At 24.9% G+C, this 21,382-nt stretch overlaps 3 protein-coding genes across 3 annotated transcripts in view; all 3 read left to right on the top strand.

The window, feature by feature from the left end:
• The window catches only part of LOC134836707 (enoyl-[acyl-carrier-protein] reductase, mitochondrial-like), a 226,824-nt gene that overhangs the window by 21,458 nt on the left and 183,984 nt on the right, over window positions 1-21,382 (top strand). The window lies entirely within an intron of this gene.
• LOC134836703 (matrix metalloproteinase-2) overlaps window positions 1-21,382 on the top strand; it is a 207,365-nt gene that overhangs the window by 150,753 nt on the left and 35,230 nt on the right. The gene's annotated exons all lie outside the window — the stretch shown is intronic.
• Window positions 11,607-13,963, top strand: LOC134827934 (transient receptor potential cation channel protein painless-like). Its single transcript, XM_063840840.1, has 2 exons — window positions 11,607-13,696; window positions 13,753-13,963. Exons 1-2 carry the CDS (start codon window positions 11,607-11,609, stop codon window positions 13,961-13,963), a joined length of 2,301 nt encoding a protein of 766 aa, XP_063696910.1.

The following is a 21,382-nucleotide window of genomic DNA, read 5'->3' as shown; positions in this document are numbered from 1 at the left end:
GTTGTAATGCAAACCGAAGGATAGCATTTTATCTGTCCAATTATACGACGGAGGAGCACGTGAATAAGCGCACGAGTAATAAAAGTATATTTTTTGCGGATTAGTGGGAAAATGAGTTTCCATGACAGTTTTTTTTTGTATGAGAGACATGTCGTGTGAAGAAGATGAAGCAAAGAAAAAAAACGAAGTGCAAGGAAATGTTAAAAGAAATTAAGCTTGATAGCATGTCAGAAGCTTGAGATAAATCTACTCACAAGGAAAATACTTTTCTCACACATACTTTTACTACTTCCAGAGGAATTTTCTTCCGTCGTCTAAGAACTCAGCGAAACAGAGAGAGATGATGTACGTCACAAAAGAAGCATCCGAAAAGTTTTATTAGTTTATAAAACTTTTGGTCTAGCAGCCAATCTTCGGCTATAATCTGTTGTGAGTGTGTGTGCGAAATTTTTTTGTGTCTGAGGATAAATTTTTGCCACAGCAGTGTACCGCACATTCTCGCTACTTAAGCTCCATTTCGTCATGCGGCGGGTTTAAAAGGAATTATTTTAGCTTCTACTATTTTTCAGTGAATTTTAGAAATTAATTTAATTTAAAAAAAATAAAATAAAAAATAATTATTTTAATTAAACAAAAAAATATATTTAAAAAAAATATAAATAATTTTATTTTTAAATCAAAATATTTTTTAAAATAAAAAAAATTAAAACATTAAAAAATATTTTAAATAATTTTAATTTGAAAAAAAAAATTTAAAAACTAATAAATTATTTCAAATAAAGAACCAAAAAAATATTTTTTTATTTGAAGAATAAATTTAATAATTTAATAAAAAAATATTTTTTTGGTTCTTTATTTGAAAAAATTTATTAGTTTTTTAAAATATTTTTTTTTTTTAAATTAAAATAATTTAAAATATTTTTTAATGTTTTAATTTTTTTTTTATTTTAAAAAATATTTTGATTTCAAAATAAAATTATTCACAAAATTTTTTAATAAATTTTTTTTGATAGAATAAATTTTAATTGATTAAATTTAATTAAAAAATAATTTTAATTTAAAAAAAAATTTAAAAAAATAATTTTACTTAAAAAATTTTAGATAATAATTTCTTTAAAAATTAATTTTAAAAATTAATAATTTCATAAAAAAATTATTTTAAATTAATTTCAATTTTCTAAAAATAAATGTCAAATAAAAAACATAATTTTAAAAATATTAAATAAAATTTTAAAATTATATTTTTTTAATTAATTTTAAAAAAAATAAAATTAAGAAAATAATAAAACTTTGAATATTTTTGAAATCTATCATTAAAAAGAATTTTTTTTTTTCTTATTTTTGATATTTTTTAAATAAATTAAATAATTTTAATTTAAAAAAAAATTAATTAAAAGACAAAGTGTTTCAAAATTTAAAAAAAATTCTTTCGAATTAACTTTAATGAAAATTTTTAACTTTTGGTCTAAAATAAACCAAAATTTTAAATCCAAAATATTTTTGAAAATATTAAAATGTAAAAAAATTAAAATTAAAAAGACAAAATGCCAAATCTCCCCCATTTTCGATCCACAGAGCACTTATCCATCTCTTACTAAAACACCATCCCGCAAGAACGAACGTACTTCAGATGCCATTTATTGTTTAAGAAGTTGAATTGATTTTTATCAAAGTTTATGCACACGAACTTTTCGCATCTACACCAACCAACCATCCGACGATTAGGAAGAAAAACACGAGATCGATAAACTATTAAAGTGAGAAACCTGTCGTTCCCACTAATTAAAGTTAATGTCTCGTAATTACAAATACACAAGCGGGAGAGACAAACACAAAACCTTCACTTGTTTCGCTCGTCGTCTGCATATTCAATCAATAACGCATTTGCATAATGTATATCAAGTCACCAGATTACATCGTTTTGCTGTCGCATGCTAAACTAACACAATATTGATGATGATGACGACGTTGGGAGGCAATGCATGACAAGGCAAAGGCACAATTTTCGTATTTGCATATTTTATTTAGAATTGGTGACCATTGTTTCGTCTTGTGGCGCGTCGTTCTTGCAAGAAAAGTAATTTTTCATGTCGCTCCATAAAAAGGAAAAATTGATAACCAATTGATCATCAAAGTTTACAACATGCGATTTTTTTTTTGCTGCACGAGTAATCGATTTAGCGCCATGCATGAATGTCTGACAACCAGACAGACACGATATTGGCAGTGATGGATTTGGAGTTTTTAGAGGCTTTTTAAAAAAAAAAATTATGTTGCTCAGATTTGGAATAAATTTTTTTTTTTGCTTGGTTTGAATTAATTGGAATAAATTGAATTAAAAAAAATAAATTTTATTTTTTTATTTAAAAAAAATTATTTAAAATTTTATTTGGTTTAAATTTTTAAGAAAAAAAAATAAAAGAATTTAAAAAGAAAATTAATTTTTTAAAATAAAATTTTAAATTTAAAAAATTTTTAAATATTTAAATGTTTAAATTTATTTAGGAAAAAAAATAATAAAATAAAATAAAAATAAATAAATAAAAAATATTAATTTTAATAATTAAAAAAAAAATTAGTTACAAAATAATATTTAAATATTTTTTATTTTTATAAAATTATTTTTTTTTAATTTTGTAATTTAAAAAAAAATTTAAATTTTATTTTAAAAAATTCAAAATATTATTTTGTAATTATTTTTTTTTTTAATTATTAAAATTACTATTTTTTATTTATTTATTTTTATTTTATTTTATTATTTTTTCCTAAATACTGCTGAATAAACTTTAATATCATTTAAATATTTTTAAAATTTAAAATTTTATTTTAAAAAATTTAAAATAATAATTTTCTTTTTAAATTCTTTAATTTTTTTTTCTTAAATTATTTAAACCAAATAAAATTTTAAATAATTTTTTAAATAATTATTTAAAATTTAAAAAAAAATTTTTTTGTTCCACAAAATACTCGGGACCTGTAAATGAATCCAATATTATGCATCATATTGTCATTCCAATCGATTCTGGACCTGTTACAACAAAGTATATAAAATTTATATTGAAAGGAAGATAAATTAACGTGAGTGATATATTGATCTTACTTTTCCTCGCACATCGCATGGCATCCGTATCAATGTCTCGGAACGAGGGAAATTCAATCAATATTCGTCAGACAAAACATTTAAAATATGTCAGAGCTCTCTCGTCTTGCCTTCTCTCACGCTAGACGGCGTATGATATGCCTGATTTTAATGTATAATCTTTTAATCCCCATGAATCTGTAACTTGTTCGTCGTACAATTTCGTCTTTTTCGGCGGAGGCGGCATTTCTTATGCAAGATTATCATGCATTAATTTTCTTGTTTGTTGTTGTTGTTGCTGCTACTGCTCTCTTCTTGCCTAGATGTGAATAATTTACTAAGTTTTGCACGCGTTTGGCACAAAATTATATGCAAACACACACACACACAGATTCGTCATATAATTTATTGCGCAAAGTTAAAGTTAAACATTACTTAACAAATTTCTTGTTTAATCCAGTTTGAAATAAATTTGACTTTATATTTATTATCATTAAATTGCCAAAGCGAAAGAGTTATGGCGTGCCCTCAGATGTTCTCGTATAAAGGGAGTACGAGAGTGATTCTTTGTATAATTTGTTAAATGGACTAATAAATGTGATATTATTCATATAATTTTTGGAAAGTCAAATTTAGGGTAATTTTTTGACAATGTAAATTTTGATAACCAATTATTTTTTTTATTTTTAAAAATTTTATTTTTTTTATTATTTTTTTTATTTATTTTATTTTTTTAATTTTATTATTATTTTATTCTATTTTTTATTCATTTATATTTTTAATTAATTTTAATGAAATTTAATGAATAATTTTTTTCCTAAATTTTATTTTTATATTTTTTAATTAAGATTTAATACAATTTTAAAATTTGAAATAAAATTTTCAAAATATTTAGAATATTTTTTAAATTTTTATTGAATTTATTTTTTATTTAAAAATAATTTGTTTTAATTTATTTAAGAAAAAATTAAAAGAATTTAAAAATAGAGTTTTTTTAAAATAAAATTTTTAATTTAAAAAAAAGTGTAAGGAAAAAATTTTCCAATTTTGATAAAATAATTAATAAAATAATAAAAAAAATAAAATATAAAATAAAAATTTAAAATAATTATTTTTTATTGAGGGTTATTTTTAATTAATTATTTTATCAAAATTGGAAAATTATTTCCTTACATTTTTTTTTAAATTAAAAATTTTATTTAAAAAAAAAATTTATATTTTTAAATTCTTTTATTTTTTTGTTAAATAAATTTTTAAAAAATCTTAATAAAATAAATTAAATAAAAATTTAAAAAATATTTTAAAAAAATTATTTCAAATTTTTAACTTAAAAAAAATTAAAAATAAATAAATTAAGACATAAAAATATTGAAAAATAAAAAAAAAATTGCCACACCCTTGAATAATAAAAAAAAATATTTTTTTAAAAAAAATCCTTAATATTTTTCTCTCAAACAAATTTTTAAATAAACATTCAAAGAAAATTAAAATTATAAAAAAAAAGTTTGTCGGTTTAATATCCCATTTATTCAGTTATTCACGGTACTTTATTTTTATAAATCTTGCCTTTTTCATCCCATCGCAGTTTTGGCATTATCATGATAATAAAAATAATAATTTACGTTGCAACGTGTTTAAAGTTACATTTATTATTTCCGTTTATTTTGTTTTATTTTCTTGCGAAGAAGCTCCTTGCAATTCTTATTATTTATTTTATTTTATTTTATATTTTCATCTTGATTTTATTATTGTACTTCAAACAATCATAATAGGACTAATTAGTAATTTAAAATACATTTAATGATATTTATTATGCGGAATTAGTATTTTTTTATAATTATCACGAAATTTGTTTAAAATTCAAACAAAAAATTATTTGACGAGAAAAAAAATGCTTTAAAAATATTTATCTATCAAAGTCAGAGGAAAATTACTTTACATCCTCAATTTTGTAAATTTTTTCGGGGAAACACATATATTATGTTTTATAAATTTAATATAATATACACTTTACTTATTACAACGCTGTTTATGATGATAACATTTGCATACATTCTCCTTTCTAATCTTAAACACCAGTTACCCCCTTTTTTCTTTCATAATCTTGCCTTTGACACATTTCCTCTTTTTTTTATCGTGTTGTGTTAAATTTTTCGTCGTCAACGTCTAAAAATTTTAGATACATGAGTTTTTTTTTTGATGATAAACTCCCAGTTCTGCTACTTATTTCACTTAACTCGCTGAATATTTTTCGTCAGGAGCACTTATGCTCGTTCATATTTATTTATAACGTTATTTGCGAGCGCAAGAGCGAAGATGTGAATTATTTAAACGTTTTTCACCCAAAAATATAATGTAATTTGAATATAATAAACAACACATCATTGTCGCTTATGCTGTGCACAGTTGATTTAGATGTTGTTGCGAACGACAGCCTGAAGCGGGAAAAATTACATTTGGAGGAAAGAAAAATCCTCGGAGCTAAGTGACATCCATCTAAATATCTAAGTGTGCGAAACATGTGTGGTTTCTCGCATTAATGTTTAATTTTTATAAATTTTTTAAAAAAATTATTTCGATAAATATTTAATTTAATTTTCCTTTTTTTATTTTTATTTAAAAAAATAAATAAATTATTTATTTTTCCATTTTTTATTTAATTTTAAATATTTTTTTATTTTATTATAACAATTAATTTTTTATATAATTTTTTTAATTAAAAATTTAAAAAAATATATTTTTTTATTGATAATTTTTTTATTTTTTATTGAATAATTCTTTTTTTTAATTTTTCCCTTCATTTAAAATAATTTTAATTTTTTTAATTTTAATTTTTATTTTATTTTATTTTAATTTTATTATTTAATTTTTAATATTTAATTTTATAAAATTTTATAAAAATTTATTTCAATAAATAGATAATTGAATTTTCAAATTTATTTTTTTTAAATTTAAAATTTTTTATATTTTTTTTTTAATTAAAAAATTTGAAGTGATTCTAAATATTTTTTTTTAATTTTAAAAAAAAAAAATTTATTTTATTATTATTATTTTTTTTAAAAAAATTTTTATAAAATAATTAATTTTTTAAATTTATTTACCCTTATTTCAAATATTTAAACGATATTAAAAAAAATATTTTTTATTTAATTTTATTAAATATTTAATTTTAAAATTCATTAAAAATTTCCTTCAAAAAATATTTTATTCAAATTTTATCAAAAATTTATTTTAATAGAATTTTTTCTTTAAAAAAAAGAAAATTCAAAAGTAAATTAATGTTCACCTGTTTAAAAATTTATCTGGACCATGAAAACCTTTTTTCCATATGTTTCTTTTATTTTCTTCAATTTACCTACAAATGATGAAGAAAAAAATGGAACAAACACACCCTCTTTGCATTTCCCATTTTTATTATTTTTTTTTCAAATACAGAAAAAAAACTTTTGAATAAAATATTTAAATTGTTTCCTTTCACTCTTGCCATGCTATTTTTTTTGTCATTCACGAAGCACTTGCATTTAATTCTATTTACATCTAAATTATTCATTATTATTGACAACAAATATCGTTGCGTGCGAAAAAAATTTACATGTAAATATTTATGCCTACTTCCCTCACTTTTTTTTATCGTTATTATTATTTTTTCCAATCTACCGCCCGCCCACATTTAACCTGATTATTCACTTCCAGGCGTGTGTCAGTTACCTTTTCCGCCGAATTCAATTACGCCTAATGAACATTTTCTCCGGTCATTTGTGTGCAATTTTTTTCTTAATAAAAAAAATAAAATAAAAACTCCATTATTCAATTATTGAAAGAAAAAAAAACAGATTGAAATTCTTCTTGCACAAAAACACACAAAAAAAATTTCAATCTCAATTTATTTTCAATTTCCGGGAATATTTCGTCAAAATCGCGACATTTATCGTCGAACGAGGAAAAAAAGCAAATTTGTATACCTTCTATCCAAAAAAAAAAAAATAAAGGAGGCAATGACACGTATGTACCGAAGCAGAGTAACTACTATTAAAATGTCATCATAAATCAAAATATGTGCGTATTATAAGTGAGTCGAGTGCGATTTATTTCCGATTTTCTGCCATTTTTTTCGCAGAGTGTGTGTGACAAAATACACATTCAATGGAGAAAAGAAAAGAAAAATATTTAATAATAATATTCTTTCTCAAACATATTTTATTGTGACACCTTTTGAATGCGGGTAGAGGAAAAAAATGATATATTGATATCTCTTGTCGCTACAAAATTGGTACAAACGAGTGTTTATGTACTTTGCTAACCAGAAAAATGTTAAAAGTTGTTGTTTGAAGGATAACAAGCCAATGTGACATGACCCAATGCACATTTTGAAAATTCTACAAAGCGAATTTTTTACTTTTGAAAGCATTTTTACACTAAAAAGTGTTTGCCCAATGCACATTTTGAATTTTTGTTCAGTTCAAGCTTTTAATTCTGACCCAGTTTACATTTCAAAATTTGACCCAATGCATATTTAGAAGAGGTTGCCAAATTTTTATTTGAAATTTTATACTGAAAAGCATTTTAAATTTTTAATTCAAGAAAATATTTTTATTGAACCCCAATGCACATTTTGAAATGTCTCTGCTTTAAATTCTGAAGTACAATCCCAATGAACATTTAAAAAATTTCTGAAAAAGAACTTTTTAACATTTTTGCCCATTGCACATTTAAAATTTTCATCTCAGTGATTATTTTAAATATTTGCCCCAATGCATATTTTGAATATTCTCTAAAATTTAAATAATTAATTAAATAAAAAAAATTAATTAATTTTTTAAAATAATTAATTAATTAAATAAATAAATTTTTAAATTTAATAATTAAATTTCTTATAATAATTAAAAAATCTTGAAAATAAATATAAAATTAAAAAAATATAAAATAAAATTAATTATTAAAATAAAAAAAAATTTTTAAATTTTTTAGATTAATTTTTTCTTGTAAAAAAAATCCTAATCACTTTGTAATGACAAACATCTTACATAACAACAAGAAATTCCCATAAAATCTTTACAAGATTTAATTTTTTCGGTTCTTGCAAACTATTTTAATATACATACAACCATTTCTACCTTTCTCATGTCGAAACTTGTTCATTCTTGCCTTGAGCTACAAAAAACACACACACATGTAACATGAACAGAAAAAATTAACATGAAAAAGCTTATAAAAGATTTTCTTACTATCTTCTGATGATGTTTTTATCGTATCATTTATGAGATAAAGATACGTCTTCTTTACGAAAAATATATAAAATAAAATAATAATATATAAAAAAGTGTAACATCATACAGTTTTGTTAAATCTAAATCCTTTTTCTGTCTCATCACTCGGCTTTTTTTTCGTGTGTTGGAACAATGTATTTTTTGCTCAATTTCGTGCAAAATACAATTTAACAAAAAAAAAAAGTTTGCGAATCCTGAAATGGATCTTTTTTGATTTTTTATTATTACTTTTGATGCAAAAAAGACTAAAACTTTTTTTTTTGTTTTTTTTAAGCGTCAGATTTTTGCGGATTTATTTCAGCTTCTTTTAAGATTATTTTTTTAATATTTTTATTAACGAAATTTTTTTCTTGTATCTTTTTAGGTGAGTCTTCTTAAAAAAAAAAATTAACAAGACGCCAAGGAAAAATCAAGGTAATCGATAAAAACATTAAAATTCCGTGTGTGTCATTTCAATTCAATGTCGTTTCTTATCAAACAAACAAACGAGAAAAAAATAATGAAAAAAAAAGATCTTATTTGAATAGGAATTTATTACTTGCTACAAAAAAAAAATACAAAAGAAAACGAAGAGGACGAGAAATTTTTTTAAATAAAAAAAAGGTTAACAACATCCGAAATTTAATCAAATTTAAAGCAAATAAGGTAACAAGGAGAAGATTGATCTGACACACAAACATACTCCTACAATTTTATTTTCTTTTGTCTACTTCCAATTATATTACATTTAAATAGAAAAAAATCTGATTTTTTTTTACATTTCTTGAAGCAATGAAAAAAATTAAGAAATGTTAATATGTGTCTGTGTCATCAAGATAAGCAAAAAAAAAATCTTTTTGTTCTTACATCCTTTTTATTGATTTTTTTTTTTTGCTTCTTTTTATCTTTAAAATTCGTGTAAGGAAGTATTTTCCCTACAGGTTTGCAGAAAATAATCAAAAAAATTTTTTTTACATTTTTTTAAACATTTATAATGATTTGCGTTTCTTTCAAAAAAGAAAAAAAAATCTCACAAACAAATATTTTAATGCATTATTTTGAATAAACATTTCGCCTACGTTGACAAGAAAAAAAAATATCAAAAGCACGTAACGAGAACGAGAACAAACATATCCGGCACGTTCCTATTTTGACATTAGCATTGTGTGGCGAATATTATCATCTATCTATCTATCTGATATTTTTTTTCTTTTCACGAGAAAAAATCCAAAAAAGTGTGAAAAGAGTATTTTAATAATTTCCTTGCAAGTCGTTGCATCATCAATATTAAATGAGTGTAGCAACGGAAAAAACTGGCTGGATGAAAAATTCATTTATTTCCATTATGCCATGGAGAAACACACAAAATGGCATAAAAGTGTATGATTGTGTTTACAAGATGCACGTTTTCGTCTCTAACGCTCCTTTTTATTTTCTTATAATAATAATAATATTCGTTGCATATTTCTAACTCGAAAGACGACGACGACGACGACGACGAAAGACAGCGAAACGTAGAGACAATATAATATAAAGTTTTCATGAAGACGATGATAATAATAAAAGTTTACTACATATAAAAATGTGCTTCAACACAAAAATGACGAACAAAAAATTTAACGAGAAAATAGTTATAATAATAAAAATAACAAAAAAAAATATTAGTATCATCTCATCAGTGTGAGTCTTTTTTGATGAATATTTTTTTTATTTTCTGATTAGTTTTGATTTTTTTTCTTAAATTTTTTTAAATTGATATTTAATGATAGAATAATGAAAAATTACTTCATTTTTTATTTAAAAAAATATTTAAATTAAAAAATTATTATTAAAAAATAAATAAAATTAATTAATTAATTAAATTTATTTTCTTTTAATAAATTTATTTGAAATAAATTAATTTTTTTTTTTAATTTTAATTAATTTTTTCATAATAATTTTTTAATTAAATTTTTTTCTTTAGATTTTTTTTTTAAATTTAATTTTATTTAAATTTTAAATAAATTAAATAAATTAATTTTATTATTATTTAAATTGTATTATTTTTTAGTTTATTATTTTTTTTTTGTCTTTAAATAAATTATTTTAAATTTATTTTATTAAAAAATTTATTAATTATTTTATTTAATTTTTTAACAAAAATTTTTTTATTTATTTTTTTCTTCAAATAAATTAATTTTATTTTTTTTTTAATTTTGAAAATTTTTTAATCAATATTTTATTCATAATTATTTTGAAAATTATAGAGCAATAAAAAATGAAAATATTTTTTTCATTAAATTTGTGACAAAAATATTTTCAAACATCAAAATAATTTAAAAAATTTTTTTTTCCTGAAGAAAAACATTTTTCCTCAAATTACTCAGATAAACAGAAATCAACAAGAAAAAAATAATTTAAACTTTCCGTGAAATGATGTGACATACCGTTCCTGTTCACGAGTCGGCACTTTTGATAAATTGCATCATTAATCAAAATTTTCTACCGTTTCACTATTTTTTTTGTCGTCGTCCTCTTTCATCGCACAAAAAACTTTTTTGATATTGATATATCTCTTTTCTGGTTTTGCTTGGATGATTTAACTCAAATTATTATTTTTTTGTTAATCAAAAGTCTTATCAAAATATCCAACCAAAATTGTATTTTTTTTTCTTCATTTCATTTAATTTTTATTTTTACTTTTTTCACAAACACACAAAAAAAAATGAGAATTGAGGACGAGCAATTTATCTTTCCCAAACTTCATCGTCGTTTGTGCGCAACAATTGCAACAATAAAAGCCAAATACAAATATTTTTGATGCAAAAACAAAACACTCGGCCACGAAATGAAACGAAATGCACTCGAAAGCGACACACACAAAAAATGCTACCACTCTTGAATAAATTTTGGGCATTTTTTTTCGTTTTTTTGTATAAAGCATGAACAAACGTGGAAATATTGTATTCACCTGGTAGTAAAATATGTAGTATGTTGACACATGGGAATGATAAATGGCAAAAAATATCAATTATGAAATTTTTTGGTTGTTGGTGGCTACGTGCTTTTGATGTGAGCATGACTCCATGTCAGGTAGCAGCAATTTATTGTACCGTTAATGGCTATCAAAACGACAAAAGTTGTTTCATTTTATTTTTGCGACAAGATTTGATTTGGTTGCAATCAGCCAGACTCTCATGAGTAACGCGGGAAGTCCTTTTCCTGTTTGAAATACTCGAGAATTTGTTATAAAAGTCAGTTTGCATTAATTTTTCTCAGTTATTTTAATTTAAAAACTTACCATGGACTGCTATGAATTAAGGTCCGTCGTCGTAAATTTGGAAAATTCAGATTTATCCGATTCCGACAATTCCGATTTCCATTCCAATTCCGATTCCGACTTTGACAATTTAACGCATGATTCGTTTTCGCCAACGGAAAAACCGAAAAATCCATTGCACGATTTGATGGATACGTGTCGCGAAAGAAACTTTTCTCCTGAAAAGACAAACATTTGGTTAAACAAGTTGATTCTGATCTCGCCATGTGCCGCCATTGATGAATTAGATAACGGCGGATCTTGCATCTTGCATAAAATGTTGGATTATTTCATTGAAATGAACTATAAAGACACAAGAGGTGTTGATGTGGTCGAACTGATGCTCAATAAAAGCAACTTGGACTATCGCGAATACCAAAAAGGCATCGTTTTGTCCTTGTTACAAAATTACGACAAAAATATCGATCCTCAATCGATCAAATTCCTTCAATGGCAAATTTTGAGTCGTGAAGGCGAAAAAATCATGGAACGATGGATTTTGCAAAACGATGAATCACGCGACGTAAAGAAATTTGTGTGTAACGTTCACAAAGCTACCAGAGATAACGTTCATCTCGATGACATGGTTGAATCGATATTGTCTTCCGGTTCGCTTCAACTACTAAAGTACGTGAAAAAAGTCGTTGAGGAGAACAAAATCTCGTTAGTCACGCCGATCATTATTAACGCTGTTTGTTGGGGAACTTTTGCCAAACCAGATAATGTCCCGGATTTCCGGAAATGCTTTGAGTATCTCTTGAAAACAGCTGATAAGCAAGAATTGTGCATAAAAGACGAAGATAAACCAAATTCAACTGCATTAGGACTCGCGGATGCTTTCAAAGATGAGTTTATGGTAAAAGCTCTTTTAGCCAAAGGAGCTCCAATTTCCATCCGAGATTACGATGGCAAGTTTCCAATTGAAAATTGTAGTGTTAAGATGCTACAAAGGCATTTTGATTCGTTAATCACGTTGAATCCAACGACATTTTTGGAAGATGAAAGTGTTTGGAAACTCATTAATGCCATCTATCAGGATGAATATCAACTTCAAGGATTCATTTTTGTTAATTTTGCTTCGTTTTCCTTTTATGACGAAGAAAAGGTCAAATTTAAGGACCTTGACTTGATCTACTACTTCAGTGAGTCGCCCAGATTGAATCGTCTCATAGATCATCCAGTTCCCGCCATTTTACTCGAACTCCATTGGAATCGTTTTAAAAAATGGATCTTTCTAGATCAAGTTGCCGTTATTTACATCATTGTGGCATGTTTGGGATTTTTCGTAAAGTACTTTTTGAATTTGCCGCCAAAAATTTGCGAAACTTCAGATTACATTTCGGCGGCACTTTCGACCTTCTTTCTCCTGTTGAATTTATTGAAAAGTTATCAAGTTTTCGATTTGATCAAAACAGCAATCAAAAATTTGTATCAACAGAAAGCTGAGATAAATTACCATCAACAATATCCAATTCATCGAATCCTAACCTCATTTTGCCTAAAAATGCCACTTTTGATCTTGATGATCTATTATGCCGTCAACCATTGTGATCATCATGTTGAATCATGTAAACAAACGATTGGCGCTGCGATCATTCTTCTGTCAATCAATGTGACGTTTTTTATTGCGTATTTTTGCCACACCGTGGCGCACTATGTCATCATGTTTATGTATGTCGCAGCAACAGGATTGAAATTCATTTGTTCAATGATTCTAATTCTCATTGGAATGGGAGTTGGACTTTTGATGTTCATCAAGAACTTTGGTTATGATCCCATTGAAGAATCTGATTCTCATAATTCGACACTTTGGGCCAAAAAAGCTGGATTAAGTGTCTTTAGAGCATTTGTAATGGCGACGGGTGAACTTGAAGCGGGAAATTTGGATTTCTTTTCAACTTGGTCCTACTTGGTTTTAATTGTCTTCATTTTCACGGTTCCAATCGTCTTTTTTAATCTCCTGAATGGCTTGGCAATTGAAGATATTGCTGAGATTAAAAGTCGTGCAGCATTTTGGCATCGAAAGACTCAACTGATGATTTTGAATGAGTTTCAAAAGTTTTATGGGCAAATGTGAGTTGAATCTTTTAATTTCAAAAACTTCTTCTAATAAACTTCAAATCATGTAGAAACCATCATCTGAAAATTGTCAAACATTACGACATATCAGTTTATCCAAATATAATTGGCGAAAAAACATTCATTGGTATCAATACATTAACACAGGAAGTGTTCAAAATGACTGGCTTGACACCCGAAGAACGAACTTTAGTTGGCAAACTATCAGATTGCAATGTTTCAAATGCAGAGGAAATTTTACGAAATCGCCATCAGTTGTAAATTGGTTCAATATTTCGTGTCAGCGGAAAAAAGTGAACAAACACAGTTGGCGATAATTAAGTCTCTCCTCTTCAAAAAGTTTCGAAACGAAATGAAGTGCTATTCCATTAAATCCTTGATTAAACATTCACACTTTTTCTAATTTAAGAGTAAAAAAAAACATTTGATTAGATGCGCTCGTAAAAAAAACTAAATCAATTTAAATTTAATTCGAATGAATTTTATGTCTTTGTTTATCTTACAAATTTATTTAACACTACTCGGTATCCTCTTCCAATTTCACACACATCAGCCAAGTAAACATGCAAATGAATGTGTAATAAAATGATAAAAAAAAAACAGAGAACGAACAAACTACTTGTTTTCAGAATAAACATTGAACGTGTTAATTATGCAAACAGATCCATAATTTTCTGACTTTTTTACACAAAAAAAAAGTTTTTTCGTGCTCATGTAAAATATTGCAAATACTGAAAATAACCTGTAATTTTCTCCAGACAACATTGCTGCTGATTGTTGATTCGCTTATTGCATCATCAGCAATCTTCTGTGTCTGTGTGTGTAATTTTGAACATTTTTTTTGTAACAACAAAAAATACAAAAGAGAGAGAGAGACGTGTCTATGTTTGTTTGTACATAATATTACAAAATGTTTGTACTTTTTTTCTGCTGCGCGTTTGTTAGTTTTATTATTATTACAAGAATTTTGCATTGGAAAAATTACATCCAATCTGCATAAAATTTGTTTGCTCAAAAAAAATGTTATCTCTTATCCCCTTTTTTTGTGATAAAATGAGATTTTTTTCGCAGAATTTCAAATTTTGTAACAGATCAACTGTAATGTTCATCCACACTTTTACTAATAAATATATACAATTAACCGTATTTCACACTCAAACAAACATCATAATGGGGCTCTCTAATTTACATTTCTCCCGCATTGATATTTGGAAAAAGTGTGGTCACTTGCTTGTAAATGACTCTAATTATTATTAATATTAATACATATAGTTTATTGAATAAATAGCAATTTTCAATATCATCATGTAACTAATAATTTATGATGTTTTAAAATTTACTCCGACATGGACAAATATTTTATTACGACCAGCAGTAACTAAACTATATAACTATATATATAAATGAACTACCGACAAGCAAATAACATTTATAATTAAAATTTATTCAATTAATATTTGTAATCTAATATCGCACATAGGCTCATTGCTCAAGCATATTCTTTCGCCCGAACGTTATAAATTTCGAGTTTAACAAAATAATGGAAAAGTAATGAAAATCCAATGGTTTTTTAATTGGATTCCTTGCTTGTGTTAATTTTTTAACTATACACGGATTCCATTATGTTATATGTATGAACTTTAATGATTATTTATAATTAAAATTATATAATTTTAATTAACGAAAAAATATTTAAAAAAGTTTTTGAAATTTCGTGTAATATGATAACATTTCGAAAAAACAATCAATTATTTTTAATAACAAAAGTATTATGTTACATAAGCATTTTTATTTTGAATTTTCTCATTATCAAGAAAATTTAATCTTTGTGATCATAAAAAAAATATGTACAGTGAGGTCGATTGATTTTTTTCGTTATTTTTTTTACTACCTTTTATGTGAAAAATTAAATTAAATTAAAATGAAGTTTAATGAGATAATATAAGATACAAACTAATCAACAGATTCATTTAACTCAATATGTACAAAAAAATCGAAAGAAAAAAATGTTACATTAAATAATAACATTAACAGTTAAATAATAATAAGTTGAATAACAAGAAGCAATAATAAATGACTTTTTAAAAAGTAAAAAAAAAAACTTTCAACATACTTAAGTAGCACGGAAGTCAGAATATGAACTATTAAAAAATCTTCTTTAAATTTTAGCATCTGTTAACTTAAACTAATATCACAGTCTGCATTCAGGTCTTCGGAGTTGGCTTCACGGGGCAGCAGCATAGGACATTTAGTTTTAGAGATTCTGCCGGTTGTTTGACAATTAGCATATGTTAACTTAAGCTTTGATTTTATATGATTTTTTGCATTTACAGGTCTTTGATTAGTTTTTTGATGAATTGTGTCTATTCCATGGCGGATATGCATTTCAGGCAATATAATGTTAGATACAGGGATTAAAGGAGGTCTTTTAAGATAATGGTTTTCGTTAAAAATGTTTGTGTTTCTTGAAATATATTGTTATTCTTGCACATATTCCAAACGTACTTTAGCTCGACACTTGTAGGAGGAATTTTTCCTATAACTTAAGGGTTGATGAATCTTCTTATATCGGGTTGAGTGTAATTAAATGGTTTATCATTATGCCTTTCAAATTAATTCACATTAGACTTCTAAAAAAATAAAATTGTATGCATTGTAAATAATCTTCTTTCAACATGAGATTTTTGCAATATAAAACCTGTAATAAAAATAATTTAAAAAAATAAATTAATTCAAATTTTTAAAAAAATTAAATAAAGTAAAAAATGTTGAACACACTGTACTTACATATATTAATTTTGGCATCAAAATCAGTTTTTGTTATTATAATTAAAACAAAAATATATTTTTTTGAAAAATAATAACTTAAATCCATTTTAAATCACATTTTATAATAATAATAATGATAATTATTGTATTAATAATATATATTTAATTTATGGTATCCATTAACGCATATTATTTAGTAACGACGATAATGGAAATAATAATTTTACAATTTATTGTTAAAAATGTCCCTTTTCATATGGGACAAAACAACAAAAAAAATCTCTTTTCATGTTTTTGAAAGCTTTGACATTTTTCTGACTATCATTAAATTATTATCATGCTGTTTTATTATTATTACCATACAAATGGTCCAACAATAGAGCGACTCGTGAGATATTTCAACATATTATTACATTTTTGTTTTGTCACCGCATTGCGCTCATCATCAGCATTCTGCGGTTTTTTTTTTAAATATTTTATTATTTTTTATCGAAATTTCAACAAGGAAGTAATTTTGATAAACAAAATTTTTTGAACCAAAAAAAAAATAATTCAGGAAATTGAATGTGAGAGATTGGCACCAAACATCCTCATTAAAATCAATTAGTTGGCATGTCGTTTAATTAGTCGCGAACACATGAAATTAATGTTAGTTGCGAACATTCAGTCAAACGGTTAACACTTACTTACCATCTGATGATAATCACGATGTTTTTCGTTTGTCTCATTATGCTGTTGCTGTTCCATAGTTTCTATCGGGATAATTTGACGAACGGCGATAAAATTGAATTGCAATGTCTCGATGTCGATGGACTCAAATGCACGTTTTTTAATGTGCACTTTTCGAAAAGTATCAATAATAAAGTGTTGTATGACGGCTCAGATTGGCTGCCGATGCTTTTCAACGAAACGTTTGGCGACGAGGGAGTAGATGATGCGCGTAACAATGGAACGAATGACGACGTATTATTGTCATATCCTGCGGAAATGAAAACCTGTATTGAATTCATTGAATCACAACTCGAGCTGATTCCCCCGGAATTATTTGTGCATTATAGTAGTGTGCAGGAATTTGTGGCGTGCGGTGTCAAATTACAAGAGTTGAATGGCGCTTCGTTCGTGGGTGCTTCGCATATGGAGCGTATCGATGTGTCGCATAACGAAGTCGCTGTTTTGGGTGACAAGATTTTTCGGGGCATGTCAAGCGTACAAAGGTTGGATTTGTCCCATAATCAAATCACGACAATCGAAAAGGGTACGTTTGACGACTTATTTCGCTTAATGCATCTTGATTTATCGCACAACGCCATCCAGCAGCTACATGACAATTTATTTGGCAATTTAACTGCCATGGAGATACTTGCGTTGAATAACAATCAACTCTACGAAATTGGGCCTGCTTTGTTCGCCCATATGCCAAACGTCATTTATCTAACCCTCGAAAGTAATTTCCTCGAAAAAATCCACAAAAATTCGTTCGCCCATATGAGACGCCTGGATACCCTCCGATTGTCACACAATCGTCTTACGTCGTTTGCGGAACACGAGCATTACGCAACGCAGCTTTACATCAGCTACAACGGCCTCAAAGTGATCGGCGTCAATCGACACATGCACGTGCTCGATGCTCAATTCAACGCAATTTCCAATATAAAATGTCAATCAGAGGTGTCTGCAATTGAAATATTGCTTATCAATAACAATGCCCTGCATAGCTTACATTGCATCGACACATTTAATCACATGAAAATACTGCATGCTGGGACAAACCTGCTTCAATTTGTGTCAAAAACAGAATTCCAAATGCTCGTCAACCTGGAATTGTGTAACTTAAATAACAATCGCATCGGTGACATTAGTGCCAAAGCATTTGCGGAACAAATAAATATGAAGTTTTTGGATTTGTCGCAAAATGAGTTGAAACAGTTCGACATTCCGAAAGTCTTTCCGAGAAATAATTCACTTGAAATTCTCCTGTTAAATGACAACCTTTTGAGTAATTCTGAGGAACTTTTTGAAACAATTAACTCGACTTTACCTTATTTAGTGACACTTGACATCCAACGTCAATCCTGAAAAATAAAAAAAATTAAAATTTATTTTAAAAATTTAAATTAAAAAAAAATAATTTAAAAAATTTTAATTAAAAAGTTTAATTAATTTAATATTTTAATTTAAAAAAAATAACTTTAAAATTAAAATTAAAACTAAAATTTATTTTAAAAAATTAATTTGAAAAAATATTTTTTTTTAATTAAAATTAAAATAAAATAATTAATTTAAAATAAAAAAAAATAATTTTAAAATTAAATTTCATTTAAAATTAAAAAAAAATTCATTAAATTTAATTTTTTTCATTTAATTAATTTATAAAAATTTCATTTTTGAGTCAAAAGCATTTTTTTTTAAATCCATTCAAATTTTTAAAATTTGTTAAAACTTTAAATAAATAAAAATTTAAAATTTAAAAAAATTAAAAAAAAATATTTTTAAATATTTAAAATTTATATTAAAATAAAAAAATTAATTTAATCGATCAAATAAAAATTTAAAAAAAATTTAAAATATTTAAAAAAATTACCAAAAAATTTTTTTTTTTATTAAATTTAATTTTATTTTATTTTATTTAATTAATAATTAAAAATTTTAAATTTATTTCAAAATTAAATTAATTTATTTTAAGGAATAATTTTAATTTAAGTAAATTTAAAATATCTAAAAAAATAAAATTTTAGAAATTCTTGACTTATTTTTAAATTTAAAAACTTTTTCTCTAATAATTGATTTTGGATAATTTAAATTTTTAATTCAGGAAAAAATATTTTTAGTATTATTAAAGTTACAAGAAAAAAATTACTCTTTTGAACTGTCACGAGCCTTAACTTCACACAAGTACTCTTCATATTCTCCAAAAATGATGAGAGAATGGACAAAGCAAAGGAATGTCAGCTCAGCAATTTGTGGCTTTTCCTTTGTACTTTGTCATTATCTCATCATTCATTTTCATTTCATGTGTGTTGGTAATTTTCATGATGAGACAACTACAATGGTAATTTTATCTCCAACTCGTTAGATCATTTTACGAAAGGTACCCACACACATAACTTGACCACGAACGATCTCCATTTATTATTCATATCAGTTATTTTTTGCCTGCCATGCGACTTTAAAGACACAACATTTTGATTGTTGCCCGAAAAATATTGTTATTGTTTATTCAAGAATCGTTTTCCCTTTTGGTTCTCCGCTCTCACAGACTTCTCAGACACAAATTGTATTTAAATTTTATAAAATAAAATAAATCACATCTAAGGTGGTCATTTGGGTCTATTTTGATTAAACAAATGATAGCAATCCGAAAAAGGGGGTATTGCGGCAAATCTTTTTCAAACAATTTTCCGTATCTTCGTATGGCAAAAAATTAAATATACAAAGGAGGCAAAATGAAGAGCAACAAGCAAGGCCCTTTTTTGCATTAACCACAAATACAAACTTTAACCTTTCGTTGATATGATATTATTATTTATAGTTTTAACAAGTCAACATTTCAATAAATTCAGATATTTTATTGTATTTTTAGGGGTATGTTCATTGAGAGAGTTTAATAAATATAATAAAATTGTCATCATCAAATTTCAATTTTTGAATTTTATCATTTGTGGCAATCAATTTGGTGCCAACAAGGTATTGAATTACTGTCAGAGTAACAAGAGATGAATTTCAGTTATTGACATATATTTATAAAGGAATTTCGAAAATTTTTTAATTAAAAAAAATTAATTGATTAAAAGAAAAAATTAAGATTTAAAATAAAATTTTTGAAAATAAAATAAAAATTAAAATAAAATTTTAAAAATAAAATAAAATTTAAAATAAAATAAATTAATAATATTTTTGAAAAAATTAAAAAAATTTAAATCTTAATTTTTATTGAAAAAAAAAAAAAAAAAATTAATAAAAAAAAAATTAAGTTTTTTAAGTCGACAAAAGAGAACGTTACTAAAAATTAATTTAAAAAATTAAAATAAAATTAAAAAAAAAATTAAAATAAAAAATAAAATTAAAATAAAAAAAAATAAAATTTTAAAAAAAATTCGAAATCTTAATTTTCATTGATCAAAAAAAAAAATTAAAAATTCATAAATAAATTTTTAATTAAAATAAAATTTAAAAAATTAAAATAATTAAAAAAAAAATAAAATAAATTAAATTATTAAAATATTTTTTCAAAAAAATTATATAAACTAACCTGATAAAATTTTGACAATTTTCAACTTTTTAATATAATTCCCGTAATAAATTTGACCAAAAATTCATAAAAGAGCCCAAATATGAGATTTAACTACTTTTTGAAAATGTCTCCTTTTACGCAATTTTATAACGCTACATTTATAAAATATGCATAAATTCAATAAATTTCTGATGAGACAAACGCACACAAGCTGCCATTGCTCCAGCCTTGTTCATTTTTCAAACACAAAACAAAAAAAGTCTCGTTTGTTTCTTTGTTGTCTCAAAACTGAGCACAAAAAAATTTGTCGTCATCATCGTGCGATAGTTTGTTATTCTTGTATAAAATATATATTATACAAATTATTATTATATTATGTAAAAATAAAAGGGGAGCATGCAAAATTTATTGTAAAATCCGGAAAAAAGGCGAATGAGAGAGAGGAAAATCTAGATTTTCATAATATGTCAAACATATGCACGCCTGATTTGATATTCATGTGTCACATGCATGGGCACGAGGAGGTTTGTGTTTTTGTGCGATAAAAAATTCAATAGACTCTCAGCGGCAAGGCACGGGAGAGGAAAATGCAATTTAAATTCATATATAGTTTTATGGCAATCAAATTTCATTTTATTTTCTGGTTTTGATATTTTACCACGCCAGTCACCCAGCCAGCA

This window comes from Culicoides brevitarsis, chromosome 1, assembly GCF_036172545.1.
Source record: "Culicoides brevitarsis isolate CSIRO-B50_1 chromosome 1, AGI_CSIRO_Cbre_v1, whole genome shotgun sequence".
Classification (NCBI taxonomy): domain Eukaryota; kingdom Metazoa; phylum Arthropoda; class Insecta; order Diptera; family Ceratopogonidae; genus Culicoides; species Culicoides brevitarsis.
The sequence above is the reverse complement of the archived record's forward strand: the minus strand, read 5'-3'. Positions and strand labels throughout refer to the sequence as shown.

What these genes read in the sequence shown, in the direction of transcription:
- LOC134827934 (XM_063840840.1), top strand. Translation starts at nt 11,607, where the DNA reads ATGGACTGCTATGAATTAAGGTCCGTCGTCGTAAATTTGGAAAATTCA. An exon ending in CAAAAGTTTTATGGGCAAAT is followed by an intron (nt 13,697 to 13,752) that starts GTGAGTTGAATC and finishes CAAATCATGTAG; the next exon opens with AAACCATCATCTGAAAATTG.